A 17,995-nucleotide genomic window follows, 5' to 3' on the forward strand; every position below is an offset into this window, starting at 1 on the left:
CTGAAACTCTCAGATTTATTGCATTGCATTCATTTGCGTGCCTGGACTGTCCATAATATGACGCATAAATTTCTATCAGACTAGAACCACGCGAGGGGATGTCGTATTATTTGTTGCCCTGCCGCTGGACCCGGGGCAATTTGTAAGCGTTTATAGCTCATTTGGCTGCCAGTTGATATGATCGAGGTGCTCTCTAGTTTATTAGAAATCGTTTACTAAAGTCCATTCCCTTGAATGACCCCTGCCATTCATCCAGTCATCCAGGCATCTCGGCATTCAGTCGCTCAGTCATTCAGTCATTCAGTCTGTCCAGTCAGTGTCTGGCAGTTACTACTTGGACTACTCGCATTCTGTATTATTTTTATAATAAGTTTTGGCCATTTCTGCAGCTCATCCTGCTTAGACGGCGCTTACTTCCCTCCCATTACGTTTCATGCTATTTAGCAGCTTAGGGACCCGGACTCCCAGCGAAGCACTGCTCCGGCTCCTGCTCTCGGACTCCTCGTTAGCAGGGGTCGCCCAGCTGGAAAAAGTGGCGCGCATATTTCTTTTATGTGGAACCTCAAAACTTTAAGCTGCCAACACATACTCCCAAGAATATAATATGCTTGTAGTATGTTTGCCATTTCTGTGGGGCGAAGTTTGTCGCACGTGGATGGGAGCTGAGGCATGAAGCGGGCCGTGGGATTGTACAATAGCTGGTGGGCGTTTCTCGGATTGTCAGCCGACTTCCGCTGCTGTTACACCTCCAATTTCGTCTGTGTGTGTGTGTGAAGATTTATTTGACCTTTGATATATTACGTAAGTACATATATTTATGCTTATTTGGCTAGTGGCAAAGTTTTTGTAGGCCTCACTTCGGGTCTATCCAAATAGTTGAGTGCCGTCTTGCGGCACGCCCTCTCGGTGAGGCCCTGGCAAACCATACTTAATCGGGCGTGAAATAAAAAGAAATTATGCAAAAACCTCAGCATCCCAGAGCTGTATAAAAAATCGATTACGATTTACTGATGAATTTACGCTCAATTTACGGTCACGCACGCACACACATGCCAAAAAATACCATATTACATTTGAATTTTCGAAACTAATATTGAAATTAGCATTTTAAACGTATAAATGCACGCACAATTAGGTACATTTCATTTAACTCAAAAGACACTCCCTCCCTCACCCTCCCCCCACACACAAATGAGGCCTTCTTTCAAGACAGCCCAGAGGCAATCGCGCGTACTCTCTAATGTTACACACACACGCACAGACTGTCATATGTGTGCGTAATTTTGGGTGCGTGTGGGTGGCTTATTAATTATTCATTAGTTGGCATCAAGCTGGCGATATGGTGCGAAGCCTGCAGCAACCCATGCAGTCGCAGGGTCAGGTCAATTTAAAGCAGTCCCGCACGGGAAGAGCGTTCATCCCATGCTCCAGACTCCACACTCCACACTCCACACTCCACACTCCTCAGCCAAGCCCCACACAAGCTGCGAGTAGGCGCGCGCAAATTTATGGCAAACCATTTAAGGCGCTGATGATGTGGAAGATGTGGCTGGGGTTGCTGGCAACGGCAGGGACTGGGACAAGGGCAGAGCAAGAGGCAGGAACAGGGACTGGGACTGGGTGGGAGCAAAACTGCAGAACGCCAGTCGCTTTGCAAACTGCCACAAAGCAAAGTCCCAAAAAGGCAGAAGTACACATGAGCAACAGAATACAGTTAGATTGCGATTCCTTATACTCGACTCGAAAATACCCGGGCTGTAAATCTTTATGCCCTTGAGTGTGGATAATTAAAATAAAAGTATTTGTCTGTTAATATTAATTAAAATGTATACAAAAATATTAATTTTCAATTTCAATTAAATTTATTTTAAATTTAAATATGTTACATTTGTTAGATGTTCATAGAACCATCAATTTGTTGTTCTTTGAAAATATTACAATCTAAATGTTAGGCAACTTTATGTATTCAACTGAGAATAGTTGATTAGAAAATATACCCAATACAGGCATAATATATCGCCTGACAAGTTTTTCGGGTTCGGGTACAAAAAGAAACTCGGGGGTTTCTTCTTTTGGCAATGGTTTTGTGTTTTCGGGCTTGTCACTAGCATTGCATACATTCTGCCGCATAAATTTATATATTTTGCGCGCGTGTGTGTGTGTGTGTGCGTGTTGCGTGTGAGTTGGTTTGATTGTGGGGATTGTGGATTTTAGAATTGATTTGATTTCAAAATGAGTTTGAATTGAATTTTTGCCGACGACAAAACGTTTGAAATTGAGTTTTACGGCCAAATTAGGCGTGAGTGCGCCCCCTGGGCATGTACCGTATATTTAATACGGTAAATCATTTTACACACACGCACCCACATTCTTCTTTCTGTTCACTCCAATAACAGGGTCACAAAGGCGCTCACGGACCCGCTGGACCCAAGGGTGAGCCCGGAGCACCAGGCCTGCCCGGATTGGCCGGCCAGCCAGGCGACGGCAACGGCACCAAGGGCGAACGGGGCGAGAAGGGCGAGAAGGGCATGCGCGGCCGACGCGGCGGCACCGGACCGGCCGGACCAATTGGACCACCCGGCAAACCGGGACCCATGGGCGATATCGGGCACTCGGTAAGACACTCATAACTTTTGCATCCATATTCATGAGGCGGGCCAACTTTCACATGCCTGCGCCCATTGTTTGTGTCGCTCGCAAAGTTCACTTATAGCCTGTCAGTCAGTCGGACAGACTGACAGACAGTGGCTGGGATCGTCGCAAACGTGAGCTAGACAACAGGCGAAAGCGAATCCGCGAAAAGCGAGCCAAACTTGGCGAAATAAACTCAAACGAAAAGTATTTTAAGTGCATTTTCATCACGGTTATTCAGGACGCTGACGCAGCACACGATTCCAATTGCAGTTGCCCCAGAATTTCAGTTGCAGCCATTATTCCGCAATAACAGCAGCTGCAACTAAAGCATCTACGGCAACAACAACAGCAACAACAATGGATAGTCTCATATAAAGGCAAAAGTTTGCTTTGGCTGCCTGCTCGCTTGCCAACTGGCATCGTTTACCGCCTCTCGAAATCAAAGTCAAGCTACGTATTTACATGAATGGCGCGCCGAAATGAAGCCAAACGAAAGTTTGACTCAATTCCTGGAAGTGGCACAGGCACCGCACCACACGCGCAGCACCACCAACAAAACATCAAAGCGTTGCAGCTACCAAATTGTTGCACTCTAAACTGCAAAACTTTGGCCGTTTTTGGCGATTGTTCAACTTGGTTTTTATACGCGAGTTACTCCACTTGTTAGTAGCGATTCCTGCCAGCCACTCGGACCCTGCCACATGTTTCCACTCTGAGCGCTGCGTTGCAGCTGCAAGGGTTGACCGGGCAGAAAGTGCGTCCGGGGCGATTAAAACAAATCTTTTCTGAGCGTAATAAATGTTTGGCTATCATTTATGAAACTCTCGTTTCTAGGGACGCCCTGGAATGATCGGGCCGAAGGGTGACACTGGACCCAAAGGTGCCAAAGGAGACGCCGGTGGCCGTGATGGAGTGAGTCTCAGCAGTTAATTTGCAACAAATTGCTATTCAAGCCTGTCTATCCATCCATCCATTCTAGATGAAAGGCGACAAAGGTGATCGGGGCAACGATGGCCGTGACGGATTGCCCGGACCACCTGGCCTGCCGGCAACAACAGGTGGCGACGGTGACAGCAGCGGTGTACAGTACATACCCATGCCTGGTCCGCCGGGGCCGCCCGGTCCACCCGGACCACCCGGCTTGCCGGGCTTATCGATAACCGGACCCAAGGGAGAGGCGGGCATGGACTCGCGCAGCTTCTTCAGAGATGCCTCCTATTACGGACGACCAGGTGAGCCGACGGCCGCTCCAAAGTGCCAACAGCAAATTGTATATACCAGCATAATTGTACATGTATAGTTAGGTGCCCGTACTTGTGCCATGCTTCATAACTGTACATATGTGCCCTACCCACACACACACACATATATGCAGACATATAAACACAGACAGACAGTTACCCAAGTGCATTCTCCCATACCCATAATATGATATCGATTCCAAATCATTCTGTATTGTACTCGTAATCAAGGTGCGCGCTCATCTTTAGACGAACTTAAAGCACTGCGAGAGCTGCAAGATCTGCGCGATAGACCCACAGATGGCACAGCCGGTAAACCATCAAAGTCAAATCATATCAATTCACCAAAGTTGGCGTAGTGAAATTTCTTTTTCGATGTTGCATGCCAAAGCATTCTTTTCCATATATGTCATCTAATACTATATGCATATTTATGTACATATGTAGTAGTGAGTATATTCACACACACATGCATACACAACACGCCCATCATGTCCTTGGCATGCCTCAAATCTAGGAAGGGGAATTGGGCTCATTATTTGCACATCATCATCATCTCATTTGCGTTAATGAAGTACATGTAAACATTTTGTTCAACATTTTTACAGAGTCATGCTTTCACTTACCAAAACCAGAAACAAAAACCAAAACGAAAACCAAAACAAAAACAAAAAGAAAACACACAGAACATGACAGAGAATGCTTGAAAATAAGCTCTATAGATCTCACCTGGTAACCCATAAACGCGAGTGCCTGAGCATGCGTTGCCTCTGTCTGACTGCAGAGGATGTCGTTTTATGCTGAATAGATAAGATCTGGTCAAATATTATTATCTGCTTTGGTTTCAGATTGGCTTGCAGTCCTAGGCAAACCCAGTGTCGCATGCTTTGGCTTTACAAAATACCTCTATGAGGTCTTTCATTTTCCATATATATTTTTATTAAACTCTTGGTAAATTCTCACACATCAAATTATGTATTATTGTTATATAATAGGTAAATTAAATGGCATTTGTGTTTTATTGCATATGAAGTAGTTGCAGTATTGAATTAACTATCAGCGCGCACACATTTTAATGCAGTTCATTATGTATTTATACGTATCTAAGCTGAGTTATCTTAAATCGATGTTTAACACGCATGTCTCGGAATCATCATTTGCAGAGCCACCGCGCCAGACGTCGCACTCGCACAAGCACGAGGAGGCGCCCCATGGCTTTGCCATGGGCATGGGAGATGGCGAGGAGCTGCCGTACTTTTCCGCATCATCATCGAACATGAACATGAGAATCGTGCCAGGTGCAGTCACCTTCCAGAACATAGACGAAATGACAAAGGTGCGTTGCCACAGTACACACACACACACACACACACACACGCGCACACACGCACATACACTAATACATGCAAACACGCACATCTACGTGCATATGTCCACGGAGCATATCCGAGCATATAAATTTAGCAGCGTATTTCTATTCGTATTTATTTATTTTTTGTTTTTTAACTCATTTAAATTTGGTGTCTTTGACGTTCCCATAGAAGTCGGCGCTCAGCCCCCCCGGCACCCTGGCGTACATTACCGAGGAGGAGGCGCTGCTCGTGCGCGTCAACAAGGGCTGGCAGTATATAGCGGTAAGTGGAGCTCTGGGAAGAACTGGGTTAAATGTTCGGATTGAGATGGGATTGGAATCGGGAGTGGAAATGGGAGTGGGAGTGGGTTAGAGCAAACAAGTGCGGCTCGTGCGTGCGCTCTCAAATGGCAAATATGGCAAACAAAAAGTCGCTGGCGGACGCCATTATTTTATGGAGCAGTCTTTGCGAGTCGCCCAGCCCATTGCCTGCTTTCTATATATTATGAAAATATGGCTTGGCAAAACAGAAGAAAACAGAACAAAGCAAAACAAAATAAAATGCAATAAAAATAGAAGGCTGAAGGAGGAAGGCGGAAGAGTGTGTGGCAGGAGGCTAGGCAGAGAGACGTCTGACGTACATATGTTTGTTTTGTTTATTTTGCCTCTTGTTTTTGGCCATAAAATAGGGTTTTTGTTTGGCAATGTCCTTGTCTTGGCGGCGGCTCCTTTGGGCTTTTTTATTTGCACATTAAATGTTGCAGACGTTCTGACTGATTGCCAACGGATCGGCAACATGGCCCGAACCGTGTGTGTCCCGTTATTCAATTATATTGACTCGCGCCTGGCTTTTCACTCAAGCGAGTTAACGATACAACAAGAATTCCGCAACTCCTAAGCCAGCAGCCAGTCGGCACAAGGAGAGCAACGAAGTGCCGCCTCGAACACGTAATATTGACGCAAAGCTGATGGACAGACCCAGGCAGATGTCAGCCAATTTCAGTCCAACCAGGCACCAACCCACTTGCTGCTACAACAAACACACACACACACACACAGTCACTCAGTCAGTCAGCAGCTGCGACGCGTCGCTCCCAAGACGGAGCAACAACAAAACAAACGGAACTTTTATTGGCAACGAATAAAACATGCATATGCTTGCAGAGACGCCCTTTGGGTCATAAACCTTAACTGGAGATTAAGAATAATATTAAATGGAATTGCAAATCGAATATTTCTACACAAATGGCAATCGGAATATTTTCAACTTTAGCACTTTGGCGCACCCACTCGCCCACAGCTTCAGTTTGTGCAGTGCATTACTCAACACTGCCAATTAATCTTTGCTGTCACCAGCGCTGCCAGTCGAAGCCGAAGGTAGAACTAAGCCAATTTGGCTCGGTCAGCACTTGTGAGGCGTACAAAAAATGACCTGAAGCGTCCACAAATTACACGCAAAATTGAACCGATTGGCAATAGCTTGTTACCCATTAAAGTGGCCACAATTTGTGAGCAGCTTTCGGCCGAGTTAGTTCCAGATTTGTGGCAATGCGTTATTAAAAAGTATTGCACGATTTTGGGGGCGCCTGATTGTGCACACAGTGTACAATACATATGCTCAAAATTGTTCAAGATTCGATTTCCGCTTCCGTTGTTGCATGCACAAAGCCAATGCCAGCACAGCACAGCACAGCAGAGCAGAGCACATCTCAGCACAGTGGGCGTGGCCAGCCCACACAGAGAGCAACCAACTCGTTCTCCTCGCTCTGCCATGTGCATGCCCACAAGAAGGGAAATGGAAATGAACTCGAAAGTCAGCGTCAGGATGCAGGAATGGGATGGGACGGGATGGGATGGATCGGGATGGGATGGGATGGGATGGTATAGGGTTGCTCAAATCTGATGCCTTTGACGGCAACATTTAAATACTTTTGGCAACAAAACGTGCATGGAGCTTTCCTTGAAAAAAAAAAGTGGGTAAATCAAGCAAAAGCTCATTGACGCTGCCAGGCAGGGCTTTTATGTCCTTTGCCTGGGCTGGCATCTGGCTGCCTAAGCCACTTGCAGCATCAGTGGTGACACTCGCGTCCTAATTAGATTTCAGTACACGAGTCGACTACTTAAAGTTCAAAATAGTAATTAAAACTTTCGCCAGACGGCAGCAGCGCACAGTGTCTTTCTATTCTATGCGCAGCACAGATAAAAAAAAAAAATAAAAAAAACAACAACAGCAACAACAACAAAACATGAAATCTTGAATTATTAAAAATTACATTTAGCAAAAACTTTACTCTTGATGTTTATTAAATTGAAGCCTGATTAGCTAAAAGCAGCAACGCTGTCAAATACATGGCAAACACGCTTTCCCATCGCTTTATTATAAAGTTAGCCGATGTTAGTGGGAAATGGAATTTTTAAAACGGGAAAGAGTGTCTGCTTCGGGGACAGTGGGATTTGCTCTAACGTTGGGCTTATGAAATGTTGATGCCTGAGTTGGCCAACTGCAATTGCTTTTAATTACCACTGATAACTGTACTAAATACGTCTTATTATCTACTTATCTATTGACAGCTTGGCACCCTGGTGCCCATTGCCACGCCAGCTCCGCCCACCACAGTTGCGCCCTCTCTGCGATTCGACTTACAATCGAAAAACCTGCTGAACAGTCCACCTCCATTGCTCAACACACCGACGGTGAGTGCCTAACGTGATATCACATATCAACTTACACACCAACATAGACAATTGTTCTTTAACTCTGCCGAGGCACTTGTGCAGCTGCAAATGTGCATTAAAAGCCAGACAAATACATATTTCAAATAGTTTCATTCATTGATCCATCATTTGCATAATATTGCTGCTGTACAAGTACCTCAAGTGCATAATATACCGTTACTCTCGAATTGAATTACATGAATAACTCGTCACTCGATGGCTCTAAAACTTGTATAATTAATACCAAGCGCAAAATTAAGCAATTCAGTTAATAAACACTACTAAAACTATTTATTATTAATTGTTATTAAATGCAGTTTACAACCGCGCCCGAATATGAAACGGTAATTAAATAAAATATCATATACTGATTCACACACATAGACAGACAGACGGACACACTTACAAACACACACTACATAGAGAGAGAGAACAAAAAAGAATCATACTAAATCGAATTAATGTATCTCTTGCACACACACATAGTCACACACACACACACACACAGGATAGACAGTTAGACACACAATTAAATAATCCGATTTTGGTTTGGTTTGGTTTGGTCAATGAAAACGTTTCTAATTAGTGCAAATTGTGTTTTGAGTTCTGCTCCGTAATGAGCCGATCAATTTGCGTAGTTCTGGACTTCTATTTTGAGTTTCTATTATGATTATGAATTATTTATGTGAAACTTATTGTATGCTAATGCTTATATCAATGTCAGCCATGGGCCACATCCATATCTGTGTCAGATGTGCTTTTTAATTCGATTTCACTTTGTGTAGCTTATAATTTATGCAGTGCATCTTCGCTCAACTGAACACAGACTATAGCAAGAGTTGAGCGTTTTTTTTTTTTGTGTTTTGTGTATTCTTGAATTGCTCTATAAATACAAATACATGTCTACATCAATATCTCTTACAATGTACGATTTTTTGCGCCCCTCCCACACTTGCTGCATCAAATAATTGGAATCTTTATCAATGATGCCCAATTGAATACCATATGAAATGCTCGAATTACATTCTCAGTGGTATCCGCGGATGGTGAGTGACCTTTCAGTACAATTACGAATACCAAATATACATATCTACCAGGCGACCCAGTGAATGCCCTTTCAAGCCAGCTGCACACATATGTATGCATGCACAGACATGCGTACATGTATGTGTGTGCGAGTTCCTTTGAACCTGTACCCTCTGTAGGTTTGTTTGCATTCCCCAGTATTGCTCAAATTGAAATATCTTTTGAGTTTTTCGCTATCGTATCGCACACACTCGTATCGTAAGAGCCTCAGAACAAGTTGAAATTTGTTGCCCCATCCTCGAGTTGGCTAAACAAACAACTCGCAGCCATTAAATTCTATATTAATTAGATTTCAAAATGCTTGACATAAACTCCAAATTAATTTTCTGCCATATTTTCTGTGCTCCCCACTTCCCAATCCATACAATAGCTTCGCGTGGCAGCCCTCAATGAGCCCTATGCCGGCGACTTGCAGGGCATTCGGGGCGCGGACTTTGCCTGCTATCGCCAAGGCCGGCGAGCGGGACTTCTGGGCACATTCAAGGCGTTCCTCACATCCAGGTAAGCATGAGGCACTATGCGTGCGCCTGCGGGCGGACGGACAGTCGCAGTCAGTGGAGGACCGGGTGTGTCTTATCTGTGCTTAGATTCTTTTTACGCGTATTAGGCATGTTTTTTATGTTTAGTTTGGCACTGTGCGCACTTTAAGCTCGGCACTCGAGGATTTCCAGATGGCATTGCTCATACGCAGCGCTGGCCACCAGCCGGTGGCGCCTTTGGAACTCATTAACTGGAACATAATCTTGATATTTGAATCAAAGCAAGAAAAGCGCACAGAAAATATGAAAACAAAAGCCGCTAAAAACAATCTCGTGCAATTTATTTACACAGCGCCGAGCACACAAAGCGCTGAATGGATGCCAAAATAAATGTTAAGGCTGCCAGAGTAAAGCATAAATAAATAAATAAAGAAATATATACTTATGGCATGGCTGCTATATGCATTCGCTTGCGTAGCCACGCTTAAGAGCCGCCAGCTGCCTCTTGGACTCTTCGTAGGTAGTTTGCTCACCTGCTTTAGCTGCTTTAGCTGCAGCAGACCCCTGGTCCAGGGTGCCGCGGCTCGTTCTCTTAATCCGCGTGCTTAACTTATTTTTCTTCTTTTTGTTGTCGCTCACAGGGTGCAGAATCTGGACTCTATAGTGCGTCCAGCCGACTGGGAGCTGCCAGTCGTAAACACCCGCGGCGATGTGCTCTTCAATTCGTGGAAAGGTGTCTTTAACGGCCAGGGTGGCTTCTTCTCCCAGGCACCGAGAATCTATAGCTTCAGCGGCAAGAATGTGCTGACAGACCCGTTGTGGTAAGTTCCGTCATCTTGTGCTCGAATGTACATATGTACATGGACTCATATTCGCTGCAGGCCACTCAAACTGGTCTGGCACGGCTCACTGCCGAACGGAGAGCGCTCCATGGACACCTATTGCGATGCCTGGCACTCCAGCTCGCACGAGAAGTTCGGCTATGCCAGCAACCTGCTGGGCAACAAGCTACTCGATCAGGAGCGCCAGCCCTGCGACGGCAAGCTGATTGTGCTCTGCGTGGAGGCCTTGTCGCAGGATCGGCGGAAAAAACGCGACGTCAGTAGCAGGTGAGCAGGGGGAGGAGGAGGAGGGAGCAACAATGAAATAAACTGAAATGAAATGCTTACACGTGTTGTATTGATTTGGCATTAACTTTTTATGGTGCTCGCCACGCACCCGAACTTTGCTCATTACAGTCGCAGTCACAGTCACAGCCACAGTCACAGTCGCAGTCACAGTCACGACGAGCTAAAACTGGAGTTCACAACGGCCGAGGAGTACGCCGAGCATTTAGATAATTTACAAGTGTAAGAGCCGCAGAAGTCGGGCAGTGGGTGGTAAACGGTAACGGTAACTGTAACTGCAATACAATACAACACACACACACAGAATACACACATTAAATGTAAACGTATATCATGGCCATGCATAAGTACATATAATCAGCGAATTCCAAACTAAACCAAAAAATACTCAAGTAAGCGATGGATTAACAATTGCATAGTAAAATATGAACATAAACCTAAATAATTAAATACTTAATTACAAGTAACTAGGCATATATACTATATATATATACAATAATTTGTCATATCTTATAATTTGGACAGACGAGAAGGATTTTTGTACAAGCGAGTTATATAATATTCGTAATTGTAGCCTAATACATAGTGAAAATTAATAACTAAGCTAAAAGATAATTTGTAATTAAGTCACAGCGAGGGCGAATCATATTTGCTGTTGCTGCTACTGCTGCCATTAAGGTTAGTCCTAGTTCCAGATCCAGGATCTACCATTCGAGAGCTGGTCCCCCCACAGCATTAGCAACTGAAACTCTACCGATATAAAGACCAACAGTAAACAGCAGCACATACGAACTGGCCAAATTAGTCTCCCTCATTCTGCAGCCGGAGGCGGATCCATGCGCAAATACATTTCCACATGGCTGTATACGTGTATAAATGTATTTTGTCAAAGACTTCTAAATGTGTAAATGTTAAGCAAACAAAAGAATCACTGAAATCGAGAAAACAATTGATAAGCAAATTCCGAGCAAACCTTTTTAAGCCCCGAAACCAACGTTTTTAACCAAATCAGCTCCAATGTGCATTATGTTCTATGCCAATCCAGTTTTCTATTCTACTTACTAATAATGTAGTCAGATTTTCTACATTGAAATACTCGTTATTATATAAACTACAAATAGAGAAGAAGAAGACGAAGAAGAAGAGGAAATGACACAAGCGTAAGCCCATTTTTATATGAATGCAATAGAATAACTGAATTATAGCAGCGAATGCAATAATTTAAATGTAATAAATAAATGCGCATACATATGTATATATATGTATATGTATATGTATATGTGTATGTATATGTATATGTATGCATGTAATGTAACTTATTGTAATTCTAGTACGAACACTAACGAGTAATGCACCAAATTACTTGTCCCAGTATAGTTAGTTATATAATTTAATTTGCATTTAATTATGCATTTCCAGCTACAGATTTGTAATGTAATAAATTAATAATGTAATTGTATAACTGAAAAGCTTATCATTTTTAACAATTACCAATTAAAGAGGAACAGCAGGAGTTATGCTAATTGGGTTAAAGTCAATCCCAAGCAATTATATACATACTACATGCTAAGTATCACATACATACATGTCTACACACATGCACGCATGCAGCTGCATAAGTGTGTGCGCATGTGGCGAATAACTACTTTTAGTGAAATCAAAATGAATACTTAAATCCCTCTAGTCGTAAGCCTGATACTTCTATGCAATTTGAGAGTGCATATAAAATGAATAAAAATACATTTACGTATGATAAATAATCTAAAAACAGATGCGGGTATTTTATTCTCGGGTGGAGTCTATGCTAATGGAATGCTCCAAATGGACATCGATTCGCAGCTCAACAGCTCAACAGCATTGTGAACCCAGATGATACTTTCTCTCTTACTATGCCATGAAAATTATAACTGAATAATAAAAAATATGTAATAAACTTTAAACTAACCAATAAGTAGCATCTATCTGCAAAGCATTCTGCATTAAAGTTACGTTAGACTTTTAGTCCAGTGGGTTTTATTCTTCGCACACATCTGGAGTACAAGTGATGCATGAGATTGACAAGATATTTCTTTGATCAATAATATATCTTCACTTAAGTTGAAATCAATTTTCATTTCCATTTTAAATTCCAAGCTAGACATGCAGTAAGAAAGAAAAGAAATAGACCCAGTAAATTTTGTTCCTTTCCATCTGTAAATGTTCATCGCACGTTTGATTACCAATTTAAATAATTTTTCACTTGAATTAAAGCAAATGATTTCAAACAGTGTGCGCCATAAAATAGCAGAGCCGCAGCTCGATTGCTGCTCCCCTTAGCAGTCATTCGGGGGCATTGATGCTTTATGAATTTCAATGGCAGGCAACATAGTTTCAACGGTGATGCGGTCGCCACGGACATAGATACAGATACAGATACAGATACTGATACAGAGCAGATACAGATACCGATACAGATACAGATTCAGATTGAGATACACGCACGCAGCGATGGATAGAGATACAAAACGTTTGTAAGGTAACCAAAGCGGGCTGACAATCGACCGAGCCAGAGGACAGAGAGACAGAGCCGACAAACAAATAAACAAGCCGACAGGCCAGAGAAAAGCCAACAATTGCGATTACGATTGCGATTGGGGCCGGAATTGGGGCTGGGACTCGAATTGGGATTCAAATTGTGGTTGCGCTTGTGAGCGCCAGCCACTTAGGCACAGAGCAATCAAATCAGATGAGCAGAATGAAATTTTAATTTAATGAATGAATACGAAAATTTTTGGTTAGTTGATTAGCTGTGAAGTCGAAAGGTCATGTGCGCCCCCAACAAGAGAGAAACCAAACTGATAAGCCAAACAAAGCCGTTGCTGAGGTGAGTGCTGATTAAATGGAATCGCTGCCAAGGTAAGTAACCGTGGCAGGCCACGAACGAGCAGCAACTTGTAATAACATTTTGTATCTTTTGTAGTCGATTGCATTTTCAATTTTCAATTATAAAACTTGCCGCCTGCCGGCTGCCGGCTGCCGGCTGGAGGTGCTCAGAAAGTTTTAAATTCCGACTGCGCCTGACAATGTCATTCATCATAACACGTTTAGCCGTGAGCTTATTAGATTCCACTTTTGTACCCAAGCGCGTTTACAAGTTTCTCTTCTTGTTTCCCATTTTATTCAGCTCTGTTGTTTTCATTTTTGTTTCTTTTTTTTTTAGTCGAAGCCAAAGCACACGACTTGCTGCCTGGCAAACCACAGAACTTACGCATTTGGCATCCTAAAGAAGTTGCTCCTTGTCAGTGTGAATGTGTGTGTCTGTGGGTGTGTGGTTGAACAGGGCACGTTTCGTATGTGTGGGCAGACAACATGCACACACATATGCATACACATGTCACGAATAAAAACAATTTATCATTTAGCTTATCAAGCGTGGCCTAACGTCCATTATTTTTCGGACGCTATGCGCAGAATTGTTTTTTGATGATAGCCATAGCCCCTAGCTAGCAGTACAGCAGACAGCCAATGTAAATAGTTAAGCAAATGCCCGAGAAATGATTATTGTGCTATTTAGCTGGGGCTAGAGTGAACAACTGACTCTGGTTTTGATTAAAATGCACTGCATATTCTCAGGTATTATATACAGGGATACATGTATGTATGTATATATGGAATGTCTGCAAGTGCCGGCAACTGCATGCACTCACAGTCAAATATTGAAATGCCTCTGCGGCACCAGCGCGCCGCACCGTCTGTGCTGCTCTAATAACCGACTTGCGCCCGTACGGCCTGGCCGGGCCTGGCCCGATGTGTAACTGAAAACCAACAATTATGCATGCCAAACCGCAGAAACCGATGCACCGGCGGCTACAGGAGCGGCCGCAACAACGCCAACTGCAGCGGGAGCGGTACAGTCGACGGCGACAGCCACATCAGAATTTGCATAACTTTGTATGATTTTTCAACAGCCAACGCCACAAAATCATTCAAACAGGCACTGGCAAACCAAACAAAAAGTTTAGCATAAATATTGACTAACGTATACCCAGCAATGCTATAGAATATCCGACATAGTTGAGCTGTTATTTGAATAGACAGATTAGTTTAATCTTTTTCCCTGTTGGTATTTTGGTTTTGTTTCCAGCCACAGAGTACAGATTGTAATTGCAGTGTAGGGAGTACCTATAAGAGTTAATAGGATTTACTAGCTAGAAAGCCTTACAAAGTCTTTTGCTGAAATTTCAATTCTAAATATGCAATATGCATATTGAATTTCCGCACATAACTCGACTTCTTGGCAAATGCTGCGGTCGTTTATCAAATAACCCGTTTCAAGTATATTTTAAAGGGTAAAAACGCAGCTATCCTCTCGTACTCACACACACACACACACACACACGCCTTTACCCGGTGTCAGTGAGCCGTCAACATTTCAACTTGTCATGCGAGCAGACACACACTCGCACACACACACACACTCTTACACACACACACACACACACACGGAGAGAGAAAGTGTGCGCACAGCCCGCTTGCAAAGGCGAAGACGCTGTGCTGCTACTGGCCTACCTCCAATTTGTCGGGCTTCAGCGGGCATTCGATATCATGGCTTTTGTTGCATACTTTTGTGACTGCAACAACGGCAACACCAACAACAACCACATTCAGGGCAAGAGCAGCGACAGCAGCAACGTATTATTTCAGCTACGTTTTGCGGAAATGCAACTGAAAACTTGCAATTTGTTTGACGTTTTGGTATTTTTGTATGAATTTGTAATGCCCTGGACTTCAACACCTGCCAACGGCATTACAATATTGTTTGTTTGCTGGTTACGTTTTTATGTTCTTGTCGTCGCTCTGCCTGATGAAGGGCCGTGTCCATTTCAATGCGATACCCGCTGATCCAATCGAGGTTGAATCGGGCTGGGCTGAGCTACTACATATTTACCATTTAGTTTATTGGTATTTAAACGGAAAAGCCAATGCTGCAGGCTCTTACACACACGCGCACACACGCGCACACACACGCATACACACACGTGCGGAAACACATATAAACAGCGACTCACATGCGTATTTATGTTATGCTGCCGCAGTAATACAAAAAGGTAGCAACTTTTAATTGAAAAACTTGAGCACTTACAAGTTGCCAACAGCAATGGGGAAAAGTCAAGGGGAGTGCAGTGAAGGTTCACATTCAGCGAAATATATTGTATTTCCGCGCCACTCACTACACCTACGCACACACTCTCTCACTCTCTCACTCTCTCGCTCGCCTTCTATTAGCAATTGTAGAAGAGTCGCAGTAATAGAGCAGCTGCGGCACTGCGCGGGATCCTCTGTGCAACGATGAAGGCGCGTTGTCGCCGGCATTACTCAAGTTGTTAGCAATGTTTACAAACACAATAAGCAAATACACTGACGATAGCGACAACAACAACAACAACAACAACTCGAAGTGGAGTATCAGAAACAGCAGCGACAACTGTAAGCGAGTCACCTGCACAGGTGTTGCAGACTTAAAGGCGCCGCCGCCGTTGCCGTTGCCATTGCCTGCCGTCGCAGTTTCTGTTTCTGTTTACACAGAAAGTTTTTCTGCGTGGGCCGGCGATGACTTAGCCGAGCAGGCGGATAGTTATAGTTGCCACTGTTAGCTGGAGCATGCAGCTAGCTGGCTAAGTAAAGTCTGCCAGCAGAAACGTGCGAATAAGTTTCAGCATTTGGTAGCTACATACTAACACAAATATTTACCCGCCGGTTAACTAAGCAGCAAAGCGATTTCATTTAAAGCGAACTGAGGAAATCGATAAAGCTGCAGAGTATGCTGCGAGGATTAAGATGAAGACGAAGAGGCCCATTAGAGATTTCTCATATAAAAATCAATTTTCATTCAATAATAATGCCTCTTAACCACTGTGCACACACACACACACACAAGCACACGTGTATCGCGTCAAAGTGAAAAGCTTTTAACTGTCAGTCATTAACTGAAATTGGTTGAGGCCGAACAACCGAATATTCAGCAACAGCTGCATAATTAAAATTATGATTTGGCTTTTGCTACCAAATCTATTTGGAGGGAGCCCTAATTGGTTTATGCCTAATGTACAACTATATGTGCCGACTGATGTTCATGCGGCAGCAACTGTTGCAACTGCGACGGAGCAACCTGCCGCAGTGATAACGTTGCACATGCAAATTGCAAGTCGCGCCGCGGCAACCGCATTGATTATCGAGTGTCGACAATAGCAGAAGGGGGTCCACACGGATTGAAAGCCAACAGCACCACCAACACCACCAGCAATGCCCAAAGCCACGCGGCCTCAGCTTAGTATTTCATATAAACCGTAAGCCTATTAATAGCCCCCGTCTGCGATCAGACAAACAATTAAAATTGACGGCACTTTTAAGCGTTCGCCCAGCGCTTGGCAGCCCCCTCTCCGATCAAAGGGGTCCGCAGGGCTGCCCCAACAATGGCAGCCATTGTTCAATTGGGCGTAAATGTGTTGTTGTTGTTGTTCTCGCACAGCACGTGCTAACCCTTTGGCTATTGCCGCTGTTGCTCCTGCTGCTGCTCCTGCTGCTCCTGCTCCTGCTGCTGTTGCTGTTGCCCACGGCTCAGACAAGACGGCGATTTACCAGCTGCCTGGACACGTCAATTAGTTGCTGGCCAGTTTGTCGCTGCTGGCCAACACACAAAGTGCTTTGTTATTTGCGGCAGATTATGGCAGCTTAGGCAGCGATTAAAATGTGTGCATGGTATATCCAATCAATTTATATGTAACCCGCTCAAATAAATTAGCTCTAAACAACAGTTGCTCTTCGACACTTAATAGCAAGTTAGGCCAAAGGACTTCCGAATTGTTCCTTAAGCTTAAAAGCCTTTATGCAGCTTTACACATATGTAGCTTACAAAGTTGTGAAGCTCGATAAAGCTTCCTCCAAAAAGCTTTTCCTTATTAGCCGAAACAGCCTACCAAAAGCTTTAGCAAAGTTGTTATACTCGACGAGCACAAAGCTGTGCATTTCCTTTTCCAGCGAAGCTCTAAAGCTCTAGAAAAGCTGTCTCCATTTTCAAAGCTTACTTTATGCATTTATTAACTCAAACGGGTGCCAATAAAAATTCAGTTTTTTGTAATTTTATGAATTTTATTTAATCATAATAAACAATGCAAATCCAAAGCATTAAAATGTAAACTTGATACTTAACATACGCTTCAAATAACGAGCTATTGACCATAATTTCTATGTTTGCCATTGGCACATACATATGTGTATGTATATATATATGCATTGTAATATATGCATATTCCATTGTAAATATATGCACTTCATAGAATAATGCAATATTCGCTTCGAAACTTTAAATAACTTTTATGTGTG

General features: G+C 43.5%; 1 protein-coding gene across 16 annotated transcripts in view; it reads left to right on the forward strand.

Annotated features, from left to right (window-relative positions):
• The window catches only part of LOC6581788 (collagen alpha-1(XVIII) chain), a 54,069-nt gene extending 41,977 nt beyond the window's left edge, over positions 1-12,092 (forward strand). For 6 of the 16 annotated variants that reach the window (XM_044009502.1, XM_044009494.1, XM_015162041.3 and 3 more), the window contains 13 exons: positions 2,397-2,615; positions 3,469-3,546; positions 3,614-3,866; positions 4,107-4,187; positions 5,039-5,211; positions 5,417-5,509; positions 7,798-7,920; positions 8,259-8,285; positions 8,973-8,987; positions 9,398-9,528; positions 10,148-10,327; positions 10,388-10,615; positions 10,745-12,092. In XM_044009502.1, the coding sequence (XP_043865437.1) occupies positions 2,397-2,615; positions 3,469-3,546; positions 3,614-3,866; positions 4,107-4,187; positions 5,039-5,211; positions 5,417-5,509; positions 7,798-7,920; positions 8,259-8,285; positions 8,973-8,987; positions 9,398-9,528; positions 10,148-10,327; positions 10,388-10,615; positions 10,745-10,859 (1,716 nt within the window). In that variant the 3' untranslated portion in view covers positions 10,860-12,092. The remainder of the gene's footprint in view (positions 1-2,396; positions 2,616-3,468; positions 3,547-3,613; positions 3,867-4,106; positions 4,188-5,038; positions 5,212-5,416; positions 5,510-7,797; positions 7,921-8,258; positions 8,286-8,972; positions 8,988-9,397; positions 9,529-10,147; positions 10,328-10,387; positions 10,616-10,744) is intronic. The other 10 variants (XM_044009500.1, XM_002007474.4, XM_044009499.1 and 7 more) reach the window with 7 other exon arrangements.
• The last annotated feature ends 5,903 nt before the right edge of the window (positions 12,093-17,995 follow it).

This window comes from Drosophila mojavensis, unplaced genomic scaffold (assembly GCF_018153725.1).
Source record: "Drosophila mojavensis isolate 15081-1352.22 unplaced genomic scaffold, ASM1815372v1 contig_74, whole genome shotgun sequence".
NCBI lineage: Eukaryota > Metazoa > Arthropoda > Insecta > Diptera > Drosophilidae > Drosophila > Drosophila mojavensis.